At 47.8% G+C, this 26126-nt stretch overlaps 2 protein-coding genes across 2 annotated transcripts in view; one reads left to right on the forward strand and one right to left on the reverse strand.

Moving 5' to 3' along the window:
* The window catches only part of LOC115196433 (collagen alpha-2(V) chain-like), a 46632-nt gene extending 32062 nt beyond the window's left edge, over positions 1-14570 (reverse strand). The window contains exons 1-6 of the mRNA XM_029757267.1: positions 14289-14570; positions 7268-7516; positions 6819-7037; positions 1551-1567; positions 1287-1319; positions 1103-1135 (exon numbers count right to left, since the gene is read on the reverse strand). Of these exons, the coding sequence (XP_029613127.1) occupies positions 1103-1135; positions 1287-1319; positions 1551-1567; positions 6819-7037; positions 7268-7516; positions 14289-14379 (642 nt within the window). The 5' untranslated portion in view covers positions 14380-14570. The remainder of the gene's footprint in view (positions 1-1102; positions 1136-1286; positions 1320-1550; positions 1568-6818; positions 7038-7267; positions 7517-14288) is intronic.
* Positions 14571-21347: 6777 nt separating this feature from the next.
* LOC115195237 (pejvakin-like) lies at positions 21348-25600 on the forward strand. Its single transcript, XM_029755012.1, has 5 exons — positions 21348-21558; positions 21794-21989; positions 22684-22825; positions 23319-23436; positions 25287-25600. The coding sequence occupies exons 1-5, from the start codon at positions 21348-21350 to the stop codon at positions 25592-25594; spliced, it is 975 nt and encodes a 324-aa protein (XP_029610872.1). The 3' UTR covers positions 25595-25600.
* Positions 25601-26126: the final 526 nt, after the last annotated feature.

A 26126-nucleotide genomic window follows, 5' to 3' on the forward strand; every position in this document is an offset into this window, starting at 1 on the left:
CACTCCAATTTGCATACCGCCCAAACAGATCCACAGATGATGCAATCTCTATTGCACTCCACACTGCCCTTTCCAACCTGGACAAAAGGAACACCTACTGTATGTGAGAATGCTATTCATTGACTACAGCTCAGCGTTCAACACCATAAAGCTCATCACTAAGCTAAGGAACCTGGGACTAAACACCTCCCTCTGCAACTGGATCCTGGACTTCCTGACGGGCCGCCCCCAGGTGGTGAGGGTAGGTAACAACACATCTGCCATGCTGATCCTCAACACTGGAGCTCCCCAGGGGTGCGTGCTCAGTCCCCTCCTGTACTCCCTGTTCACCCACGACTGCAAGGCCAGGCACAACTCCAACACCATCATTAAGTTTGCTGATGACACAACAGTGGTAGGCCTGATCACCGACAACGACGAGACAGCCTATAGGGAGGAGGTCAGAGACCTGGCCGGGTGGTGCCAGAATAACAACCTATCCCTCAATGTAACCAAGACTAAGGAGATGATTGTGGACTACAGGAAAAGGAGCACCTAGCACATCCCCATTCTCATCGACGGGGCTGTAGTGGAGCAGGTTGAGAGCTTCAAATTCCTTGGTGTCCACATCAACAACAAATTAGAATGGTCCAAACACACCAAGACAGTCGTGAAGAGGGCACGACAAAGCCTATTCCCCCTCAGGAAACTAAAAAGATTTGGCATGGGTCCTGAGATCCTCAAAAGGTTCTACAGCTGCAACATCAAGAGCATCCTGACCGGTTGCATCACTGCCTGGTACGGTAATTGCTCGGCCTCCGACCGCAAGGCCCTTCAGAGGGTAGTGCGTACGGCCCAGTACATCACTGGGGCAAAGCTGCCTGCCATCCAGGACCTCTACACCAGGCGGTCAGAGGAAGGCCCTGAAAATTGTCAAAGACCCCAGCCACCCCAGTCATAGACTGTTCTCTCTACTACCGCATGGCAAGCGGTACCGGAGTGCCAAGTCTAGGACAACAAAGCTTCTCAACAGTTTTTATCCCCAAGCCATAAGACTCCTGAACAGGTAACCAAATAGTTACCCGGACTATTTGTACAAAATAAATGTCTACAGAGTGCTCACCATTGGTCCGGGTTGACCTACTGGCCCCACGACCTGGAAACAAAAAACAAACAAAAGCAGTTGTTCAGCTATAAAAGTGACAGCATGATGTTTTTGATAACAGTTGTCATAATAGGTGTCAAAAGTCACATGAATTGTTGATTAACAGAGGCACTGTCTCTGAGATGTATGAACACAGACTTACATAAGGGATATCACCAGGTTCGCCTTTCTGACCCTGGAAATCAAATGCATCAAATAACAATGTGACAATCAGCTCAGCTATTCAGGTAGCCTGGTTCCAGATCTGTTTGTGTTCTTACCAACCCTATTGCTCATTGTCAAGCCAAATATGACAATGAGTTGGCATGACAACACAAACAGACTGGCACTCAGGCTAATATTCAGGATTGTCTCCAAGTAAAAATTGGAAAACCGAAAATTGAGAATATCTTTTATCGTTACTCACCTTGAACGCCATCATTTCTTTGATGAAGGGAAAGGAAGAAATCAGATTTTAATGTAGATCTTTCATCCTTAATTTGACGTGTGATCTTCAATGACTTGATACTGTGTTATATGTTGAAACACTATGAAATCTAGTATGTTTCCCCCTCTTATCATCAGTCAGTGAGACACCTCCAGGGAATCCAAACTTAATCGCTACGTTTCACACTTGGATTTCCATGCAATACCTTGCAGTCACAGTCCGTCTGAGGTAATGATGTATGTATGTATGTATGTATGTATGTATGTATGTCACGTCCTGACCAGCAGATGGAGCTAGTGTTTTAGTTTTGGGGTCAGGACGTGGCAGGTTTGTGTTTGTTAAATGTTGGGTGGATGATTGGGACTTCCAATTGAAGGCAGGTGTGTATAGTTGCCTTTGATTGGAAGTCCTATATAGGTGTGTGTGTTTTTCTTTGGGGTTGTGGGTGGTTGTTTTTACACTGCGTGTATAGCCTGTAAAACTGCTACTGTTGTCACCGTCATTGGGTTTTTCAAGTGGATGCTCTACTCCTTTTTTTGGTAATAAATAAACATGAGTATTCACATACCTGCTGCGCCTTGGTCCATTCATGAAGACAATTGTGACAGAACCACCCACCTTCACAGGACCAAGCAGCGGAAGAAGGCTGGCAAGGACTGGGAGACCGAGAGGCACCCCCAATAATTTTTTAGGGGGGGGCACAAGGGCTGTGTGACGGGGCAGGAGCTGCCCGCCAGTCAACAGTCGCCAGAGCTGCCCGCCAGTCAACAGTCGTCAGAGCTGCCCGCCAGTCAACAGTCGTCAGAGCTGCCCGCCAGTCAACAGTCGCCAGAGAGGTCAGACTGCCCTGAACTGCCGGAGCGGCCAGACTGCCCTGAACTGCCGGAGCGGCCAGACTGCCCTGAACTGCCGGAGCGGCCAGACTGCCCTGAACTGCCGGAGCGGCCAGACTGCGCTGAACTGCCGGAGCGGCCAGACTGCGCTGAACTGCCGGAGCGGCCAGACTGCGCAGACTGTCCCGAGCGGCCAGACTGCCCAGACTGTCCCGAGCGGCCAGACTGCCCAGACTGTCCCGAGCGGCCAGACTGCCCAGACTGTCCCGAGCGGCCAGACTGCCCGGACTGTCCCGAGCTGCCAGACTGCCCAGACTGTCCCGAGCTGCCAGACTGCCCAGACTGTCCCGAGCTGCCAGACTGCCCAGACTGTCCCGAGCTGCCAGACTGCCCAGACTGTCCCGAGCTGCCAGACTGCCCAGACTGTCCCGAGCTGCCAGACTGCCCAGACTGTCCCGAGCTGCCAGACTGCCCAGACTGTCCCGAGCTGCCAGACTGCCCAGACTGTCCCGAGCTGCCAGACTGCCCAGACTGTCCCGAGCTGCCAGACTGCCCAGACTGTCCCGAGCTGCCAGACTGCCCAGACTGTCCCGAGCTGCCAGACTGTCCCGAACTGCCAGAGTGGCCCGACTGCCTAGAACGGCCAGAACCGGAGCCACCTCCAGGATAGGTGGGTTGGGGAGGGAGGGTGTAGCACAGTGCCGTCGGTGACGGCCGCCACCCTCCCTTCCCTCCCTTATTGTTTAGGGGTTATTGTTTATGGGTTTTTTGTTGGTGTTTTCTGTTTGTAGGTGCATTCCGGGGACTGCACCTTGAGGGGGGGGGGGGTACTGTCACGTCCTGACCAGCAGATGGAGCTAGTGTTTTAGTTTTGGGGTCAGGACGTGGCAGGTTTGTGTTTGTTAAATGTTGGGTGGATGATTGGGACTTCCAATTGAAGGCAGGTGTGTATAGTTGCCTTTGATTGGAAGTCCTATATAGGTGTGTGTTTGTCTTTGGGGTTGTGGGGAATTGTTTTTACACTGCGTGTATAGCCTGTAAAACTGCTACTGTTGTCACCGTCATTGGGTTTTTCAAGTGGATTCTCTACTCCTTTTTTTGGTAATAAATAAACATGAGTATTCACATACCTGCTGCGCCTTGGTCCATTCATGAAGACAATTGTGTGTGTATGTATATATATATATATATATACTGCTCAAAAAAAATAAAGGGAACACTTAAACAACACAATGTAACTCCAAGTCAATCACACTTCTGTGAAATAAAACTGTCCACTTAGGAAGCAACACTGATTGACAATACATTTCACATGCTGTTGTGCAAATGGAATAGACAACAGGTGGAAATTATAGGCAATTAGCAAGACACCCCCAATAAAGGAGTGGTTCTGCAGGTGGTGACCACAGACCACTTCTCAGTTCCTATGCTTCCTGGCTGATGTTTTGGTCACTTTTGAATGCTGGCGGTGCTTTCACTCTAGTGGTAGCATGAGACAGAGTCTACAACCCACACAAGTGGCTCAGGTAGTGCAGCTCATCCAGGATGGCACATCAATGCGAGCTGTGGCAAGAAGGTTTGCTGTGTCTGTCAGCGTAGTGTCCAGAGCATGGAGGCGCTACCAGGAGACAGGCCAGTACATCAGGAGACGTGGAGGAGTCCGTAGGAGGGCAACAACCCAGCAGCAGGACCGCTACCTCCGCCTTTGAGCAAGGAGGAGCAGGGGGAGCACTGCCAGAGCCCTGCAAAATGACCTCCAGCAGGCCACAAATGTGCATGTGTCTGCTCAAACAGTCAGAAACAGACTCCATGAGGGTGGTATGAGCGCCCGACGTCCACAGGTGGGGGTTGTGCTTACAGCCCAACACCGTGCAGGACGTTTGGCATTTGCCAGAGAACACCAAGATTGGCAAATTCGCCACTGGCGCCCTGTGCTCTTCACAGATGAAAAGAGGTTCACACTGAGCACATGTGACAGAGTCTGGAGACGCTGTGGAGAACGTTCTGCTGCCTGCAACATCCTCCAGCATGAACGGTTTGGCGGTGGGTCAGTCATGGTGTGGGGTGGCATTTCTTTGGGGGGGCCGCACAGCCCTCCATGTGCTCGCCAGAGGTAGCCTGACTGCCATTAGGTACCGAGATGAGATCCTCAGACCCCTTGTGAGACCATATGCTGGTGCGGTTGGCCCTGGGTTCCTCCTAATGCAAGACAATGCTAGACCTCATGTGGCTGGAGTGTGTCAGCAGTTCCTGCAAGAGGAAGGCATTGATGCTATGGACTGGCCCGCCCGTTCCCCAGACCTGAATCCAATTGAACACATCTGGGACATCATGTCTCGCTCCATCCACCAACGCCATGTTGCACCACAGACTGTCCAGGATTGGCAGATGCTTTAGTCCAGGTCTGGGAGGAGATCCCTCAGGAGACCATCCGCCACCTCATCAGGAGCATGCCCAGGCATTGTAGGGAGGTCATACAGGCACGTGGAGGCCACACACACTACTGAGCCTCATTTTGACTTGTTTTAAGGACATTACATCAAAGTTGGATCAGCCTGTAGTGTGGTTTTCCACTTTAATTTTGAGTGTGACTCCAAATCCAGACCTCCATGGGTTGATAAATTGGATTTCCATTGATTATTTTTGTGTGATTTTGTTGTCAGCACATTCAACTATGTAAAGAAAAAAGTATTTAATTAGATTATTTCATTCATTCAGATCTAGGATGTGTTATTTTAGTGTTCCCTTTATTTTTTTGAGCAGTGTATATATATACACATATGTATATACAGTGGGGCAAAAAAGTATTTAGTCAGCCACCAATTGTGCAAGTTATCCCACTTAAAAAGATGAGAGAGGCCTGTAATTTTCATCATAGGTACACGTCAACTATGACAGACAAAATGACAAAAAGAAATCCAGAAAATCACATTGTAGGATTTTTTAATGAATTTATTTGCAAATTGTGGTGGAAAATAAGTATTTGGTCACCTACAAACAAGCAAGATTTCTGGCTCTCACAGACCTGTAACTTCTTCTTTAAGAGGCTCCTCTGTCCTCCACTCGTTACCTGTATTAATGGCACCTGTTTGAACTTGTTATCAGTATAAAAGACACCTGTCCACAACCTCAAACAGTCACACTCCAAACTCCACTATGGCCAAGACCAAAGAGCTGTCAAAGGACACCAGAAACAAAATTGTAGACCTGCACCAGGCTGGGAAGACTGAATCTGCAATAGGTAAGCAGCTTGTTTTGAAGAAATCAACTGTGGGAGCAATTATTATGAAATGGAAGACATACAAGACCACTGATAATCTCCCTCGATCTGGGGCTCCACGCAAGATCTCACCCCGTGGGGTCAAAATGATCACAAGAACGGTGAGCAAAAATCCCAGAACCACACGGGGGGACCTAGTGAATGACCTGCAGAGAGCTGGGACCAAAGTAACAAAGCCTACCATCAGTAACACACAACGCCGCCAGGGACTCAAATTCTGCAGTGCCAGACGTGTCCCCCTGCTTAAGCCAGTACATGTCCAGGCCCGTCTGAAGTTTGCTAGAGAGCATTTGGATGATCCAGAAAAGGATTGGGAGAATGTCATATGGTCAGATGAAACCAAAATATAACTTTTTGGTAAAAACTCAACTCGTCATGTTTGGAGGACAAAGAATGCTGAGTTGCATCCAAAGAACACCATACCTACTGTGAGCATGGGGGTGGAAACATCATGCTTAGGGGCTGTTTTTCTGCAAAGGGACCAGCACGACTGATCCGTGTAAAGGAAAGAATGAATGGGGCCATGTATCATGAGATTTTGAGTGAAAGTCTCCTTCCATCAGCAAGGGCATTGAAGCAAGGGCATTTCAGCATGACAATGATCCCAAACACACCGCCCGGGCAACGAAGGAGTGGCTTTGTAAGAAGTGTTTCAAGGTCCTGGAGTGGCCTAGCCAGTCTCCAGATCTCAACCTCATAGAAAATCTTTGGAGGGAGTTGAAAGTCAGTGTTGCCCAGCGACAGCCCCAAAACATCACTGCTCTAGAGGAGATCTGCATGGCGGAATGGGCCAAAATACCAGCAACAGTGTGTGAAAACCTTGTGAAGACTTACAGAAAACGTTTGACCTGTGTCATTGCCAACAAAGGGTATATAACAAAGTATTGAGATAGACTTTTGTTATTGACCAAATACTTATTTTCCACCATAATTTGCAAATAAATTCATTAAAAATTCTACAATGTGATTTTCTGGATTTTTTTTCTCATTTTGTCTGTCATAGTTGAAGTGTACCTATGATGAAAATTACAGGCCTCTCTCATCTTTTTAAGTGGGAGAACTTGCACAATTGGTGGCTGACTAAATACTTTTTTGCCCCACTGTATATGTATATATATATAAAATGTATCTCACCTATCCTCCTGTTAGCGCTGGAGAAGCTGTCACACACGGGGCAGCACTCTCCCTCAGGGATGGTCACCTTCTCACAGTTCCCCACCATCTCACACTGCACCTCCTCACAGATGGTGGTTCCACTGTCACACACACACACCCTGCACGGCTCTGGGGTCCACATGTCGTTGTGGGCGTACACCTGCCCGTTGTTCCTGCAGGTCTCATCCTTCTTCTCCTCTACAGAGTCATGGAGATTGAAGAACAGAACATGAATCAGACGTAGGTCCTATTAGAAAATACTGAGAGAACTGAGAGGATGTTGTGAGACTGTAATTAGAATGTTGTAAGAAATGTAACAACACCATTAATAGAACACCATTCCATCATGACCATGAGGAATAATTATCTTAGCAGGCACTTGAAACTGTAAAACATGGATCAATGTAATGTGGTGAGAATGTAGTCACCTGTTTTGATCTTTGGTAGCAGATTATCCCAGGTGGTAACCTGCTGGCCCTGGGTACCTGAGGCCTCAGAACACACAGGGCAACATTCTCCCTCAGGGGTGCTGGTTTCCTTACAGTCTAGGTCTTCACATCGGACGTCCTCACAGGTAATAGTCCCCAGGTCACACACACAGATCTTACATGGCTCCGGGTTCCAAATCTCGTTGTTGCTGTAGACTTTGCCGTTTTCGGCACAGCTGTCTTCGTGCCCTGCCAGAGCAAGTAAACAGCATTTATACACGTATCTTTACATGTTATGTCCTCAACCCATATGAGGTAAGAAGTAGAGTAACCCCCTACAATAACACTAGGAAACACCACCACCATGTTTCTGGGATTTTCAGAGATGACAAAAAGCATGAATGACCATTTCTGGCCAATAGAATCAATTGGTTGTTTAGGAGGCCTGATTAGGGATGAGAGTTTTTAATGACCATGTGATCTGATGAGTGTCCATGTGACTAAATTATTAGTATTGTAAATTGTGTTTCTTCTATGGCCACTAGGTGGCAGACACGTTTACTGTAATGTGGACAATGTGGTGTTGGTGTCATTGTGTTTAAGTACACGTCCGAAATTCTGTTAAATCAAGTATAGTTCACTTCCCACAAACTCGCCAATGCGGGAAGCGTTCAGTTTAGTGTTTCTATGAAGAATGTAACACATTAACACCGTCTCAGATTGTCCCCAGGATAGAATGTCCTGACCTACTCTTTATGTATCTTGGTGCATCAGCTCCACACAACTATCATTTTCAGTGAAGCTACTCATTGTCAAAATGTGAAGTTAAATGTTTTTCCTCCAGTGTGTAATTATGAATCTTGGAAGAAGCTCATACCAAGGATGTAGTTGCGTAGGGCGATTGCTCACCATAAGAGCAATTTCACAATTTTCTATGACAAAATAGGAAGTTCGTCATTATAAATCATTACGTTACTTAGCAAAATCTCCCCACTTGTCATTTGAAGTTGTAAATTCTAGGCCTACATCTAAATATAGTAAGACATAAGTACTGAGTAAGACAGTGACGTCATGTAAGTCAAAACCAGTAATATAGACTAAGAAATCAGACTTTCCATTCAGGTTCTGGGCTTGATGTTATTTTTGTACCTTTATAAATAGGTGCCTACATTGCTCTTCCCACTTCAATGAGATCCCTAAGACTAAAGTTCACTGACGATAAGAGGAAGATGTTATACAGCACGGTCGATGACACAGAACAAAAGCTCTTTTCACAATTCATCTGGGAATCTGGGAAACATCGCTCCAATACAGATGCTGCCAGGAAGCAAGAAACAACCCAAACATTTCCCATGGCATTATCTAGGCGGGGTCGTGTCTGTTGGAAACGGGGTCGTGTCTGTTGGAAACAAAGGGAGTGAAACTAGGAGAAACACTGACCACCTGCTGCAGTACTATATGTAGTATAATTGCGGAATCTCACTTTTATAAACTTAGCCAGTTTTATATGAAAAACGTAACTTCTAAGTACTCATTATGTGGGCGAGCGTCTCCCCAAGAGAGAAGCTACTTTTCAAAAGCGGGAGTTATTTCAGGGAAAACCACAATGGCCTGTATTATAGGTTATGCTTAGCATGTGCCTGTGGCTGAGCTGTATTTCTGACCCAGCCATGAGAGGCCACACCCAGCTAACTCCACAGCCATGGAATCTAAACGCTTCATCATATGGACCAACTCCCATTTGCAAAATGTTATAACATTATTAAGTCAGCTGTACCCCAGTGAATAGTGTAAATGAATCAATAATATGTATATTGACTTCACCAACCAGGGTGTTATTATTAAATACATTATATTCAGAGTTTTGATCACTATAAAAGTGAGGCCTGTGGTTACTGTAAATTGAATCCATTTGTGGTTTGCACATGGACCATAACACCGTTCCTCTTGAGTTAATTATCCAATATGGCCGCCTGCTATAATTTCCGTCAGGTGAAAGTGATCTTGGTGTTATATTATCAAGCACTATCACACATTGTCCAATAGTATACTGTTTTACAGCTAAAGAACATGGGGGAACATTTTGGAAAGTATGGTTTTCTTGTCTTTTTCAATGTAGCATAGAGCTGCTCAAACAACACACCACAGGAGGTTGGTGGCTCCTTAATTGGGGAGGACAGGCTCGTTGTAATGACTGGAGCGGAATAGGTGGAACGGTATCAAATACATCAAACACATGGTTTTAATGTGTTTGATACCATTCCATTTGCTCCGTTCCAGACATTATTATGAGCTGTTCTCCCCTCAGCAGCCTCCACTACAATACACCCCTCCCTTACTACACAATACCTGTGACTTTTTACACTAAGACGTTTTCTATAGCAACATGGGCCTAAACCCCCGAGCAGCAAGTGTGACCTACTGGGTTTGAACTCAGGTTGCCTGCCTGCAACAAGTCTGCTTTCACCCACAGCTAAAGCCTAGGCTTCAGCTTGGGGAGCTAACACCAGTCATCAGGGCCTTATCTACCTATCGGATAGGATTAAATACATAGATATAGAATGAATAGAACAGGCAAATGATTGACTTGAATGGGGACTCCCGTTCTATTAGTTCTGTTTCTATGCATTTCATCTTATCCGATAGATGAAATCCGGACAGATAACTTTTGAAAAACTGGGCCCAGGTGGCAGGCAAGGTTAGGCCTACTTATCACTTGATTGACCCACCACTACACAAGCAGATACAAAAGTGGCAAGGAAAAGATTCCTTTGGAGAAACCAGACTCAATAATATGTTTTGATCACCGCATCAGTAACTTACATTCTTCGCTGTTAAAAGACAGTATCCTCCTAAAGTGATATGGGCTTCGTGGATGCCGACAGTATGAAGCATATTCATACCCAGCATGCATCATTTCACTGGGTGTGTCTGGTCGCTCTCTGGCAAACCCCGACCAAAATCAGTGGCCTGTTTTGGTCCGTCCCCACATCATTATGGCCATGCCGCTCTACAACCCTTCATTCTGCCTCAGCCTTGCACTGAAATAGCCCTGCCAGCCAGCCAGTCAGCCAGTCAGCCATCCCAGTCAGCCAGTCAGCCAGCCAGTCAGCCAGTCAGCCAGCCAGTCAGCCAGCCAGTCAGCCAGCCAGTCAGCCAGTCAGCCAGCCAGTCAGCCAGCCAGCCAGTCAGCCAGTCAGCCAGCCAGTCAGCCAGTCAGCAAGCCAGCCAGTCATGCACACAACACCACTTTACCACGTAGTCTGTCTAAGAGGGATGTATTTTTCCTGAATGCAAAAATTGTTTCCGTTATTGTAATAAGAATTTGTTCCTAACTGACATGCCTTGTAAAAACGAAGTAAAAATATGGATTCTATCCATGTATGTATGTTTGTATCCAGACATCATTTCTGAGAGAACCTATCCCATTAGTTTTATTTGAACACTTTATTTACTCTCTTGTAAAAAGCTACAATATGAACAATGAGAAAATAGCATCCATTAAGTGTTTGTTTTATTTTCCGTTTTTTGGGGTGTGATGTTGAGTGCAAGGCCAACGTGGTCCAGAGACAGGGTGGCCTGTAAACTGGACCAAACCTGCTGTGGGTGAGAGGTATGATGGTACTTATAAAACAAACCCCTTCCTACAGTAAAAAAAAGACACATTTTAGTACTTTATATTTCATTGTGAGAAAATAATTGTGATATTGAGGCCTGTAAACAAAAACACAAACTTAAAATGAAAAATAATGAAAAATAAAAGAAAGGAAATAGAAAGACAGAAAATGAAATATGAACATTGCTTATACAGCACCTATAGATGTTCAATATGGCCCATTAAAGTTTAAAACGCATAAAAGTGTTGCATCCTCTCATTGATATGCTTGATCTATCCTGAGAAGGGTTGCAACAGTAGGGTATATTACTGTACACTTTCGAGTACTTTACCAGTAAACTAACAGAAGTTTGGTAACTTTCAAGGAATGTATGGAATCTTATCAGATGACATCTAAGGGCCTTTTTGGGTACTTCAGATTATCACAGGTGTTTGTAATTATATCTGTCCCTCTGTGTGGCTTATCACATGTAAAATATATATGTAAAATATATATATATGTCTAATAAGAAGATTTTTAAAATAATAAAATGGAATGACAAAACTGTAAAACATTATCCGAAATATAAACCATCATCTTAGTGAATACCATTTGTGTTAATGAGGGTTGTTCCAGCATGAAATATTATTTATATATTTTTAGACACTTTTATTTTACTATGTCAATATGTCTTTGTTGTAAATCTTTTGTGGCCAAACTGGTGGCAGTTGTGAAAAAAGACAATAGTTGGAAGAGTTGCAGAGTTAATGCCATTGTTGGTTAGAGGATTTTTTCATTAATTTTGCTCTTTCTCTTGAACCATATGGTCTATCCACTAGAAACGCATGGACAATATGGACACAGATATAAAAAATGAATACTATATATGAATATATATATATATTGTATTATTCAAGTTTAATTCACCAAAGTTACCATAGATTGCCATAGATCACTGAAGATTCCAGTAACTTTGTTATATTACGGGTAGCTTTGCAACCCTAATCCTTTGTTCCCAGAGGGACTTTTTCAAAATGTGTTCCCTGTAGACTCAAGATCTCCATGGAAAAAAGTCATTCCTGTACTCTGCTGCAGTTCTGTGGAACGGGTTACCAAGCTGCCTGAAAACTCTGTCTTCAGAGAATAGCTTTAAGGTGTCACTTAAAAAATATCGGAGAAATAGTATGTCGGAGTGATTAGAGGTATTCTTTGATGAGGCGACTCCTAAACGGGCACCTCTGTGCTGTTGATAAGGTTGATATAGTAGTAATTGATTATACTGTTGTTTTTAAATTGCATTGTGTGTGATGTGTCAATCTTGACCACCTGCCATCTACCTGCCGAAGAGGACCACAATAGTCCGCCACAGTGGACGCATCATAATACCCATAAAAACATGTTTTTTTCGCCATTAATTTTTCACATTGTGAATTCTACAAAAAATGTAAATGAATTGTGTGTTTGGTGTAGGCTTAGCTTGGCACGACGTTTTGATAGCCATGTAATTCTCTCTTGGACAAGGTGAGTTTTATCAATTATTCACTTCAATTTACTAAAAAAATAGTTTTAATGCTAATTATTATTTACAAGTTACCTTGTCCGAGAGAGATTTGCACGGCTATCAAAACGTCACGCCAGGGTAAGTCTACACCAAACACAGACCAGGCTATCAAAATGTCACGCCAGGGTAAGTCTACACCAAACACAGACCAGGCTATCAAAATGTCACGCCAGGGTAAGTCTACACCAAACACAGACCAGGCTATCAAAATGTCACGCCAGGGTAAGTCTACACCAAACACAGACCAGGCTATCAAAATGTCACGCCAGGGTAAGTCTACACCAAACACAGACCAGGCTATCAAAATGTCACGCCAGGGTAAGTCTACACCAAACACAGACCAGGCTATCAAAATGTCACGCCAGGGTAAGTCTACACCAAACACAGACCAGGCTATCAAAATGTCACGCCAGGGTAAGTCTACACCAAACACAGACCAGGCTATCAAAATGTCACGCCAGGGTAAGTCTACACCAAACACAGACCAGGCTATCAAAATGTCACGCCAGGGTAAGTCTACACCAAACACAGACCAGGCTATCAAAACGTCACGCCAGGGTAAGTCTACACCAAACACAGACCAGGCTATCAAAATGTCACGCCAGGGTAAGTCTACACCAAACACAGACCAGGCTATCAAAATGTCACGCCAGGGTAAGTCTACACCAAACACAGACCAGGCTATCAAAATGTCACGCCAGGGTAAGTCTACACCAAACACAGACCAGGCTATCAAAACGTCACGCCAGGGTAAGTCTACACCAAACACAGACCAGGCTATCAAAACGTCACGCCAGGGTAAGTCTACACCAAACACAGACCAGGCTATCAAAACGTCACGCCAGGGTAAGTCTACACCAAACACAGACCAGGCTATCAAAACGTCACGCCAGGGTAAGTCTACACCAAACACCGACCAGGCTATCAAAACGTCACGCCAGGGTAAGTCTACACCAAACACAGACCAGGCTATCAAAACGTCACGCCAGGGTAAGTCTACACCAAACACAGACCAGGCTATCAAAACGTCACGCCAGGGTAAGTCTACACCAAACACAGACCAGGCTATCAAAACGTCACGCCAGGGTAAGTCTACACCAAACACAGACCAGGCTATCAAAACGTCACGCCAGGGTAAGTCTACACCAAACACAGACCAGGCTATCAAAACGTCACGCCAGGGTAAGTCTACACCAAACACAGACCAGGCTATCAAAACGTCACGCCAGGGTAAGTCTACACCAAACACAGACCAGGCTATCAAAACGTCACGCCAGGGTAAGTCTACACCAAACACAGACCAGGCTATCAAAACGTCACGCCAGGGTAAGTCTACACCAAACACAGACCAGGCTATCAAAACGTCACGCCAGGGTAAGTCTACACCAAACACAGACCAGGCTATCAAAACGTCACGCCAGGGTAAGTCTACACCAAACACAGACCAGGCTATCAAAACGTCACGCCAGGGTAAGTCTACACCAAACACAGACCAGGCTATCAAAACGTCACGCCAGGGTAAGTCTACACCAAACACAGACCAGGCTATCATGCTATATGAAGTAGTTCTAAAATCCCAGATGGAAAAAAAAGGGTGAGAAAACAATTGGAAAACGATTGGAACCATTTCCGGGTTTTCTGGCTGTGTTTTTATCTTCAACAATGTTTATGTCTGTAATGTTGTCTGCGCCTGGCGCAGCCTACTACTTCTAATTATTAAATAAATTATATCAATCAATAAAAAAATGTAGAACAAAAAGTTAAACACATAAGCAATTCATATCACTCAGTACAAGCAATAGCAATCAACACAATCATCCGTCAGTCAGACCATAAGTCATGCAGTGCAGCACCGTCCACTCACCTAGCTTGACATCCTGGCTGGTCACTGTCAATACCAGAACCAGAGATATAGCCAGACATAGAATAATCCTGGAGAGCACAGAGGTGGCCATGTCTGCACCTGAGACAGGCACCTTCCCAACACACGTACAGGGCAGAGAGGAAGACGAGAGGAGAGGAGGAGGAGAGAGCTAGGCTAGCGTTGCAGTGCACAGTACCATCCAGTAATATCCAAGTAGCCTTGAGAAGAGAAAAGAACTGCCTGAACTAGACCAGAGAAACTGTCTCTCTCTCTCTTTCGCTCTCTCTCGCTCTACTTCTCTCTCTACTTCTCTCTCTCTCGCGCCTCTCTCTCACTCCCTCTTTTAAAGGGTTGTCTAACCTCTAATTGTCTTCCTTTTTCCTGTGCTCTCAGTCTCAGACAGCCAGCGTTAAGCAGATTACTGAAGAAATAGAATCAGTTACTGATTACAGATGACATTACAATAACAGTAAAAGGCCCTATATATTGGATGTCATATGTGTCATCCTAGAGCTTGTAAAAGAGCTGCCTTGACGAATCAAACATGTATTTTGGACATAAAAATCCTGATGAATGTCTGTATTACAGTTTTTTCCAACTGCTTACACACAAAATCTTTTCATGTCACACGATTTTTGAAACCTCTCACTCAAAGTGACACACCAAATATCCAAAACCATAAGCTATTTCTCAGCCTTTGACTCAGTTGTCAATTGCATAAAACACTTTTTTCAAAACACTACACTGTAACGGCTGTCTAAGGAAGAAGTGGACCAAAATGCGGCGGAATTAGGGTTCGTCATATTTAATTCACAAACACTATGCATTTACAAAAAACAACAAAACTGACAGCCAACACAGTCCTGTCAGGTACAAGCACACTGACATGAACAATTACCCACAACCCCACAAGGCAAAGTAGGCAACTTAAGTGTGACTCCCAATCAACCACAACCCTCTACAGCTGTGCTTGATTGGAAGTCACACGGCCAAAATCAATGAAACAATAAAAAACACACTCCCTTCTGCCACGTCCTGACCCAACTACCCCCTCTACTGGTCAGGACGTGACAGTACCCCCCCCTCAAGGTGCAGACGCCGGGATGCACCTAAAAAAGGAAAATAAGAAAATCCCCAACAAAATTTAACATATAAACAATAAGGGAGGGAAGGGAGGGTGGCTGCCGTCACCGACGGCACTGTGCTACACCCTCCCTCCCCAACCCACCTATCCTGGAGGTGGTTCAGGTGCAGGACGTGGACCTCGCTCCACCTTCGGCGTCGCCCACTTTGTTGGCGCCGATAGCTGCGCCGGGCAGACAGGCCACTCGGGCTGACCCTGGCAGACGGACCACTCTGGCTGGGTCGGAAGACATGCGGGCCACTCGGGCTGGGCCGGAAGACATGCGGGCCACTCGGGCTGGGCCGGAAGACAGGAGGGCCACTCGGGCTGGGCCGGAAGGCAGGAGGGCCACTCGGGCTGGGCCGGAAGGCAGGAGGGCCACTCGGGCTGGGCCGGAGGGCAGGAGGGCCACTCGGGCTGGGCCGGAGGGCAGGAGGGCCACTCGGGCTGGACCGGAGGGCAGGAGGGCCACTCGGGCTGGACCGGAGGGCAGGAGGGCCACTCGGGCTGGACCGGAGGGCAGGAGGGCCACTCGGGCTGGACCGGAGGGCAGGAGGGCCACTCGGGCTGGACCGGAGGGCAGGAGGGCCACTCGGGCTGGACCGGAGGGCAGGAGGGCCACTCGGGCTGGACCGGAGGGCCACTCGGGCTGGACCGGAGGGCAGGAGGGCCACTCGGGCTGGACCGGAGGGCAGGAGGGCCACTCGGGCTGGACCGGAGGGCAGGAGGGCCACTCGGGCTGGGCCGGAGGGCTGGAGGGCCACTCGGGCTGGGCCGGAAGGCAGGAGGGCCACTCGGGCTGGGCCGGAAGGCAGGAGGGCCACTCGGGCTGGGCCGGAGGGCAGGAGGGCCACTCGGGCTGGGCCGGAGGGCAGGAGGGCCACTCGGGCTGGGCCGGAGGGCAGGAGGGCCACTCGGGCTGGGCCGGAGGGCAGGAGGGCCACTCGGGCTGGGCCGGAGGGCAGGAGGGCCACTCGGGCTGGACCGGAGGGCAGGAGGGCAACTCGGGCTGGACCGGAGGGCAGGAGGGCCACTCGGGCTGGACCGGAGGGCAGGAGGGCCACTCGGGCTGGACCGGAGGGCAGGAGGGCCACTCGGGCTGGACCGGAGGGCAGGAGGGCCACTCGGGCTGGACCGGAGGGCAAGAGGGCCACTCGGGCTGGACCGGTGGGCAGGAGGGCCACTCGGGCTGGACCGGAGGGCAGGAGGGCCACTCGGGCTGGGCCGGAGGGCAGGAGGGCCACTCGGGCTGGGCCGGAGGGCAGGAGGGCCACTCGGGCTGGGCCGGAAGGCAGGAGGGCCACTCGGGCTGGGCCGGAAGGCAGGAGGGCCACTCGGGCTGGGCCGGAAGGCAGGAGGGCCACTCGGGCTGGGCCGGAGGGCAGGAGGGCCACTCGGGCTGGGCCGGAGGGCAGGAGGGCCACTCGGGCTGGGCCGGAGGGCAGGAGGGCCACTCGGGCTGGGCCGGAGGGCAGGAGGGCCACTCGGGCTGGGCCGGAGGGCAGGAGGGCCACTCGGGCTGGGCCGGAGGGCAGGAGGGCCACTCGGGCTGGGCCGGAGGGCAGGAGGGCCACTCGGGCTGGGCCGGAGGGCAGGAGGGCCACTCGGGCTGGACCGGAGGGCAGGAGGGCCACTCGGGCTGGACCGGAGGGCAGGAGGGCCACTCGGGCTGGACCGGAGGGCAGGAGGGCCACTCGGGCTGGACCGGAGGGCAGGAGGGCCACTCGGGCTGGACCGGAGGGCAGGAGGGCCACTCGGGCTGGACCGGAGGGCAGGAGGGTCACTCGGGCAGATCCTGACAGGCCGGGCACCCTGGCAGAACAGGGCAGTCTGGCCACTCTGACAGAACAGGGCAGTCTGGCCACTCTGACAGAACAGGGCAGTCTGGCCACTCTGGCAGAACAGGGCAGTCTGGCCACTCTGGCAGAACAGGGCAGTCTGGCCACTCTGGCAGAACAGGGCAGTCTGGCCACTCTGGCAGAACAGGGCAGTCTGGCCACTCTGGCAGAACAGGGCAGTCTGGCCACTCTGGCAGAACAGGGCAGTCTGGCCACTCCGGCAGAACAGGGCAGTCTGGCCACTCCGGCAGTACAGGGCAGTCTGGCCACTCCGGCAGTACAGGGCAGTCTGGCCACTCCGGCAGTACAGGGCAGTCTGGCCACTCCGGCAGTACAGGGCAGTCTGGCCAGTCCGGCAGTACAGGGCAGTCTGGCCAGTCCGGCAGTACAGGGCAGTCTGGCCAGTCCGGCAGTACAGGGCAGTCTGGCCACTCCGGCAGTACAGGGCAGTCTGGCCACTCCGGCAGTTCAGGGCAGTCTGGCCACTCCGGCAGCTCTGGGCAGTCTGGCAGCTCTGGGCAGTCTGGCAGCTCTGGCAGCTCCGGCTCAGGATTCACCAGGCTGGGGAGACATAACGGAGGCCTGGCTCTGGGCGCAGACCCTGGACTCACCAGTCTGGGAAGACCCGCTGGAGGCCTGGTTTGAGGAGGTGGCACAGGAGAGACCAGGGTGGAGAGACCCACTGGAGTACTGGTCCGTGGAGGAGGCACAGGCTTGACCAGGATAGGAAGACATGCAGGAGGCTTGGTTCTGGGTGTAGGCACAGGACGTGCAGGGCTGGGAAGACATGCAGGAGGCCTGTTTCTGGGCGCAGGCACAGTCTTTACCAGACAACCAGCACGCACCTCAGGACGAGTATGGAGAGCTGCCTCAGGTGACATTATTCCCACGACACGCTCATTAGGGCGAATGCCGTACTTTATGCACCACACGAACAGCTCTCTCATCTCTCTCTCTCCTAATTTCCCCATTAACCCCGTCACAGTCTCTGCCTCATATCCCTCGCTCACCTCCAATGTCATCCCGACTGGCTCTGGTTCCGACCTCAGCTCCACCGACTGTCCCGTGTGCCCCCCCCAAAAAAATTATTGGGGCTGCCTCTCGCGCTCGTTGCGCTCTCTCTCCTCGTAATAGCGCCTCTCCGCTCTTGCCGCTTCAATCTCCCACTGCGGGAGGCGATAATCCCCAGCCTGAGTCCATGGTCCCTCTCCGCCCAGGATCTGTTCCCAAGTCCATTGGTCCATCACGCTGTAGTCCTGCTGCTCCTTCCTCTTCCGCCACTTGGTCCTGGTTTGGTGGGTAATTCTGTAACGGCTGTCTAAGGAAGAAGTGGACCAAAATGCGGCGGAATTAGGGTTCGTCATATTTAATTCACAAACACTATGCATTTACAAAAAACAACAAAACTGACAGCCAACACAGTCCTGTCAGGTACAAGCACACTGACATGAACAATTACCCACAACCCCACAAGGCAAAGTAGGCAACTTAAGTGTGACTCCCAATCAACCACAACCCTCTACAGCTGTGCTTGATTGGAAGTCACACGGCCAAAATCAATGAAACAATAAAAAACACACTCCCTTCTGCCACGTCCTGACCCAACTACCCCCTCTACTGGTCAGGACGTGACATACACACAATTCTCTAACTAAAACACAAAAATCTAACAGGAAGTGACTTGCTTTCCTTTTCCAAACACAACCAATCAAAATGCTACACTTATTCACCAGGTCACACACACACTCCTCACATGTGCAAACACTAATTGCTTAACTGATCACTAACCAATCACTGCTTTACTGTAGTATAGGCCGTTAAATAGGTCAAAGGTCAGATTACCTGTTTTGAACAATGGATGCCAACAATGGACAGAGAGCAAGAGGAGTAGGAGGGAGCGGCAGGGGACAACAACGAGGACAAATTCAAAGACGAAGAGTTGGAAGAGGAGTAGTAAGAGGAGGACGAGGGCAAAGAAGAGAAGGAAGGAGAGCCATCTCTGATGAGATTAGGGCAACACTTGTTGATCATGTGATCAACCACAGTTTGACCATGAGAGAGGCTGGACTGAGTCCAGCCCAACTTGAGTCGATTTACAGTGGCGTCCATAATTCGAACCTTCAGAAATGAGAACAGGTATCCAGCTATCTATTGACTATTTTAGCATTACAGTAATGTACTGTAAAATACCTATGACTGCATAGTATTGCATAAACATTTGTAACTCTAAGCCATCCATTTACTGCACTGCATTGAATGAATGAATGCTGTACTACCTTTTTTTGTACATTGTTTACAGTTCCTATGCTGAACACATACTGTGTTTGAATTCTGTACAGAGTGGAAAGGCAAAGACATCATGGAGGACGCTTGTTTACAGATGTATAAGAGACTGCAATTATAAATATGGTTTTGGCCAACAATGCAATTAGGATTCGAGAGATAAGAGAGCATATCTTGAATAATGACACCATATTTAACAACATCAATGCTGTAAGCCTGTCGACCATACAACGCATCCTCCAACGGCACCGAGTGACGATGAAACAACTTTACAAGGAGCCATTTGAGAGAAACTGTGACAGTCAAGAATATGCGACATGACTTTGTAGAGGTATGTATGCAGCACTACTTCCAGTACTTCAGACATACCATATTTACTCATCTGTATATCCTTTTGTCTGTTACAGAGTATTGGAGCTGGATGCCCATGTAATTCGCCATTCATTTATTTATGTGGATGAGGTTGGCTTCAACTTCACCAAAACCAGGCGCCGCGGAAGAAATGTAATAGGACAGAGGGCAATTACCAATGTCCCTGGACAGCGTAGGGGTAATATAACTATGTGTGCTGCCATCACTCAAAACGGGGTCCTCCATCACAATGCCACACTGGGTCCGTACAACACCGGCCATATGCTCACTTTTCTGGATGCAATTTGCACAATGCTTGTCCCTGATCCAGATCAGGAGCCTGCTAGATTTGTGGTTTTATGGGACAATGTTAGTTTTCACTGGGCTGTTCTGGTCCAAAACTGGTTTGCCACCCATCCACAATTTGTAGTTTTGTACCTACCCCCATATGCACCTTTTCTAAATCCCATAGAGGAATTCTTTTCAGCCTGGCGCTGGAATGTGTATGATCTCCAACCGTATGATCGCCAACCCTATGCCCGCATGCCGCTTCTCCAGGGAATGGAGGACGCATGTGGGGACATAGAGGTTGCCTCTGTCCAAAGTTGGATATGCCATGCTAGGAGATACTTCCCTCCATGTTTGGCAAGAGAAAACGTATCTTGTGATGTGGACAAAGTATTGTGGCCAGACCCAGCCCGGAGAAGAGATGAAGCGTAGCTTAGCACTGGTGAAAATGCATGTCAGCAATCAAGTTTTCAAGATATATAACTTTCATGTGATGCTGAATGTATCATACTGGCTGTATTTCTGTATTATGAAGGTTACATATCTTGAAAACTTGATTGCTGACATGCAAAACATTTGGGACTATATCAACAACATTTGGGACCATACCAATAGATAGCTTTTGGGTGGAGTTTTCCTTTTAGGTGTGTATACCCTGATCCATTTAAATGTGATCAGATTCCCTAACCAGCTACTATTAAACTATTGCAACCTTACTTCCACTGACATCTCTTTTCAGCGCTCAGGGCAGCATTATTGATAGACATCTAGGGCCTCAAAGACAGAGCAGCACAGGAAGTACTACATAACCCATTGGTGAGCTCACTGGTCACATGACAGGAAGAATGAAGGCACCTACCTGTCCAATCACGTTATGGGACAGCTTGTCCCCATATCCCCTTACATAGTGTCTCCATTATTCATTAGCCCTGAGCCCTGAGCTGCACAGCTGAATGACTCTACTTGTTTGAGAGACATCTATTCAGAACAACTGTCCACCTGTGCAGAACTTCCCAATGTGAACTCACCAAAGAGAAGAAAAAGAGAAGAATAAACTTCTTTAATACCGTAACCTAAAGGATTTGCCTGGACAGCGGACACTTACAGTATACCTGTTACTGCCGTGCATGTCCAGCAGTGACTCCTGCACCCGTCTGCTGTTTCTTGGTCACCGGTATGTTCGCTGCGGCGACTAAGAACTTTGTGAAGCAGGTGGGAGACACAGGTCGGTTGATCCCCGTACCGAGCCTGAGTGAGGCTGACCGCTACCAACCCCTCAGCCTGGTCACCAGGAAGAGGAAGAGACACTTCTGGAAGAAAACCAAGTATGCCTCAACCCCCTTCTCCCTGAAAGACATCCTGGTGGGGGAGAAGGAGATCACAGCAGGTAGAGTCCAGTGAGAGGAGGAATGCATGTTCATCAGCAGCTATTAACGCCTATGTCATTCATTATAGTGCATTATGAATAGCTTATAAGGCATTATAATGGGCTTATAATGCATTATAACTGTCTCTCTCTTTGACCAAGTAAAGCATGACCGTCATGTGTTTTCTGCAGATGTAAAGCTAGTCTCATACAATATCAGATTCCTTTAACAATGCCTTTTATTGCATTCAAACAGGGGTGTCGTCGTACCAGCTCCTGAACTATGAGGACAAGTCTGACGTGGCCCTGAACGGCAGATTAGGGAACCACCTGATGAACGACGTGGGGTTCAACATCAGTGGTTCAGACTCTGTGGCCGTCAAAGCCTCCTTTGGGATCGTCACCAAACACGAGGTGGAGGTCCCAACTCTACTCAGGGAACTCAACTCCAGGTACACTGCAGGTGGTGGAAAATAGCTTTGATTCTATTCTATTGACTTCTTGTTTCTGATAAGATATTACAATGGTGATGACAAACAACTAATATGTCAGGTTAGTTAATATATAACTACGATGGGGCCTCCCGGGTGGCGCGGTGGTCTAGGCACTGCATCGCAGAGCTAGCTGTGCCACCAAAGATTGTGGGTTTGAGTCCAGGCTCTGTCGCAGCTGGTCGTGAGCGTGAGGCCCATGGGGCGGTGCACAATTGGGTCAGGGAGTGTTTGGCCAGCAGGGATATCCTTGTCTCGTCACGCACTTGCGACTCCTGTCGTGGGCCGGGCGTAGTGCACGCTGACCAGGTCTACGGTGTTTCCTCCGACACATTGGTGCGGAGTAGCTTGGGACTATTGGTTCTATCTGTAATTTAGTTATTGACATAGCCTTGTTCTGTTCAACGTTCTCTACCTATACAGTAGTCTAAATACCTCAATTCATGTTAAGTTTAAAATAATACAAGATAAAAGTAGTTGGTTCAGGGTTCAGAACTTTAAAGCCAAAGCCAATTATCTCAGGATGATCTTTTTGCAGATAGAACCAAGCTGTCGATATTCTAATGAGACCATGTTGGTCGTACATACTGTATATTATACCTGGACAGTAAGTCTTTCTGACACAGGTTTGTGTTCTGGTTTCTTTCCACTATAGGAAAGTGGATCTTGATCACTGTCTGATTCGTCAGTCCAAAGAAAGTGGGCGGAGTGTTCTCTGCGTTGTCATGGAGAGCATCCGTACGACGCGTCAGTGTTCTCTCACTGTCCACGCTGGCATGAGACGGACGACTATGAGGGTAAACGCACACCTACAGTACACACACAGTACACACACACATACAGTACGCACACCTACACACCGTACACACACCGTACACACACCGTACACACACAGTACACACACACACACAATACGCACGCCTACACACCGTACACACACCGTACACACACAGTACACACACGGTACACACACACATACAATACGCACGCCTACACACCGTACACACACCATACACACACAGTACACTTAAGGGTACACACACCTACAAACATACAGTACACACACACAGTACATACACCTACACACCGTACACACACACATCTACGCACAGACACACCATACACACAGACACAATACACACACCTACACACCACACACACACACACACACACACACACACACACACACACACACACTGTACAGTACACACAGAAACACCTGACACTCTTAGCAGGTAATGGTTGAATGGATGAATGCCCTGTCTCACCTATCTGACTGGTGTTCTACAGTTTCAGATTGATGATGGTCGAAACCCCAAAGGTCGAGACAAGGCCATCGTGATCCCAGCTCACACCACCATCGCATTCAGCATCTTTGAACTGTTTGTTCGATTGGATGGACGACTTGGTGAGACAACCACAACAAACACACAGACACAATTACACTTGACCACCATCTCTGTCTGTCTGTCTGTCTGTCTGTCTGTCTGTCTGTCTGTCTGTCTGTCTGTCTGTCTGTCTGTCTGTCTGTCTGTCTCTGTCTCTGTCAATCTCACTCACACACACACACACACACACACACACACACACACACACACACACTAATATAGTTCCCCTTCTCCTGATCAGATATCTGCGTAAGCCCTGAGTCGTCGGGCGGATTTGAGAAGGAGCTGATCAGAGAGCAGTTGGGTGGTTTCATTGGTCGATTCTCTATGGGACGGCTACGCAGGTTCCTGTCTGGGATTGTGTACGGAAACCCCTTCAGAGCAGGTGGGAACCTTCTTTCATTGCTTAACCTTTTACTGCAGTGGGCTGAATCAGGGTCACAGAGTGATTCTTGGTAGTCTTAAACAAATCTACTTTGAAACAAAAGTATACACCTCACACACATGGTTATGGGCTTAATAAAAGAAGACACCTGTACCATGTCAGATATAGAGTTGAAATGCATCCCAAAATTACACTTTAAATACATCATAGAAGACTGAAATATAACAAAACTGTTTGACATATACGAAACACAGGATTTTCTGTGTTTAAAAAAATTATGAAAAATATGAATGAGAGGCCACTAGGTCATTTGACCGCAGGAAAGGGCTACCCCCCCCCCCCCCCCCCCCCCCCCGTATTTATCGTACAGAAAATCAAAAGGACTAGAACAATCAGATCTGATCATACCAACATAATGCTGTTTAATCTTAAGGATCCCCCCCTTTTATTCAATGTTTTCCTAAAATGACATACCCAAATCTAACTGCCTGTAGCTCAGGACCTGAAGCAAGGATATGCATATTATTGATACCATTTGAAAGGATACACTTTGAAGTTTGTGGAAATGTGAAATTAATGTAGGAGAATATAACACATTAGATCTGGTAAAAGATAATGCAAAGAAAAGAGCATGCATTCTTTTGTAATTTCTTTGTACCATCATCTTTGAAATGCAAGAGAAAGGCCATAATGTACTATTTCAGCCCAGGCAATATTTAGATTTTGGCCACTAGATGGCAGCAGTGTATGTGCAAAGTTCAAATCAAATCAAATTTTATTGGTCCCATACACATGGTTAGCAGATGTTAATGCGAGTGTAGCGAAATGCTTGTGCTTCTAGTTCTGACCATGCAGTAATATCTAACAAGTAATCTAACAATTTCACAACAACTACCTTGTACACACAAGTGTAAAGGAATGAATACGAATATGTACATATAAATATATGGATGAGTGATGGCCGAACGGCATAGGCAAGATGTAATAGATGGTATGGAGTACAGTATATACAAATGAGATGAGTAATGTAGGGTATGTAAACATTATATAAAGTGGCACAGGTCCCAGAGTAATCTAACCTTACCAGTATAATGCTGTTTAAAGAACAATTATTTGCTCCATATTGTTGAGAAGAATATCCACACAGGGATCCTAATAAAATACCAATAAAGAGTATAAACATCTATAAACACAAACCAGTGGAGGCTGGTGCGAGGAGCTATAGGAGGAGCGGGTCATTGTAATGGAATAAGTGGAACGGAGTCACACGTGGTTTCCATATGTTTGATACGTGCCATTAATTCCATTCCAGCCATTACAATGAGGCCGTCCTCCTGTAGCTCCTCCCACCATTCTCCACTGACACAAATGCTAGTAAAAGCACAGGGTAATGTAAAGATAATGAGTAAAAACAAAATAATCCCTGCACATTTTCCGATGTTCCAGTGACACTCTTGTCCTCATCCTTCCTTTCCCCTACTCAAGACGACAGGACGTTTGAGGAGCTCACCCACACCCACTCAGACACCTACATGGACGACGTAGTGACAGACTACTACGAAAAGGCAGCCAGCATGACGGACGTCTCCACCGCCTACCTGAGAGGGGACTCCCACTCCCGTGTCAACCTCCTCAACCACAACATCCCCAAGGGCCCCTGTGCCCTGTGTGGCCGGGGCCAGACACCGAGGGAGACGGTCTACGGCTGTCTGGAGTGCTCCTCCGGCGGGCACAAGTACGTCAGGCTACACGTGGTGCCCTGCTTCGACCTGTGGCACAAGACGCTCAGCTGAAGAGATGGACTCAGGAAGAGAGAGGGAGAGAGAGAGAGGTCTGAGTTCATCCCTGATTAGGCATACAGTACCTAACTAATAGCTCTGTGCCATACTGACAGTCAGAAAACTGGGTCTGGCCTCTGTCTGTAGTACTGTATCTTATCTGGAGCTGCCCTCCCCTCCCCCTCAATGGATCCTCCCAAGTGACTCCCTCCGTTAGTCTACATTAGTCTACTCTATCCCATCTCTATTCCAACTATTTCATCTACACTTGACCTGTGTTCTGTGTTCTTGTTCTGTGTGAAGCAGCTGCCAGAGTCACACAAGCACAACAGGAGTATGTGAATTATTCAGACGAGGTATTAAAAATGGACAAGAGGATCGTGTGAAGGAAAAAGGCCATGAAGTTTCTGAGGCACGGTGCAGAAGAAAACACAGCCTCCTTGTTTTGGCCTCATTCTGCTGGTTTCAAAGTGTCTTTTGGGTCATCACCTGACGTTAAGTGTTTGTAGTGGGGTGTTTTGACCTCATCAGGTCAGTGGGACATTGT

The sequence above is a fragment of the Salmo trutta genome, chromosome 6 (assembly GCF_901001165.1).
Source record: "Salmo trutta chromosome 6, fSalTru1.1, whole genome shotgun sequence".
Lineage (NCBI taxonomy): Eukaryota > Metazoa > Chordata > Actinopteri > Salmoniformes > Salmonidae > Salmo > Salmo trutta.

Excerpts from the sequence above, each read along its gene's own strand:
- LOC115195237 (XM_029755012.1), top strand. The coding sequence starts at position 21,348 with ATGTTCGCTGCGGCGACTAAGAACTTTGTGAAGCAGGTGGGAGACACA. Across the intron at positions 21,990-22,683 it reads CTCAGGGAACTCAACTCCAG|GAAAGTGGATCTTGATCACT; the intron begins GTACACTGCAGG and ends TTTCCACTATAG. Across the intron at positions 22,826-23,318 it reads TGAGACGGACGACTATGAGG|TTTCAGATTGATGATGGTCG; the intron begins GTAAACGCACAC and ends GGTGTTCTACAG.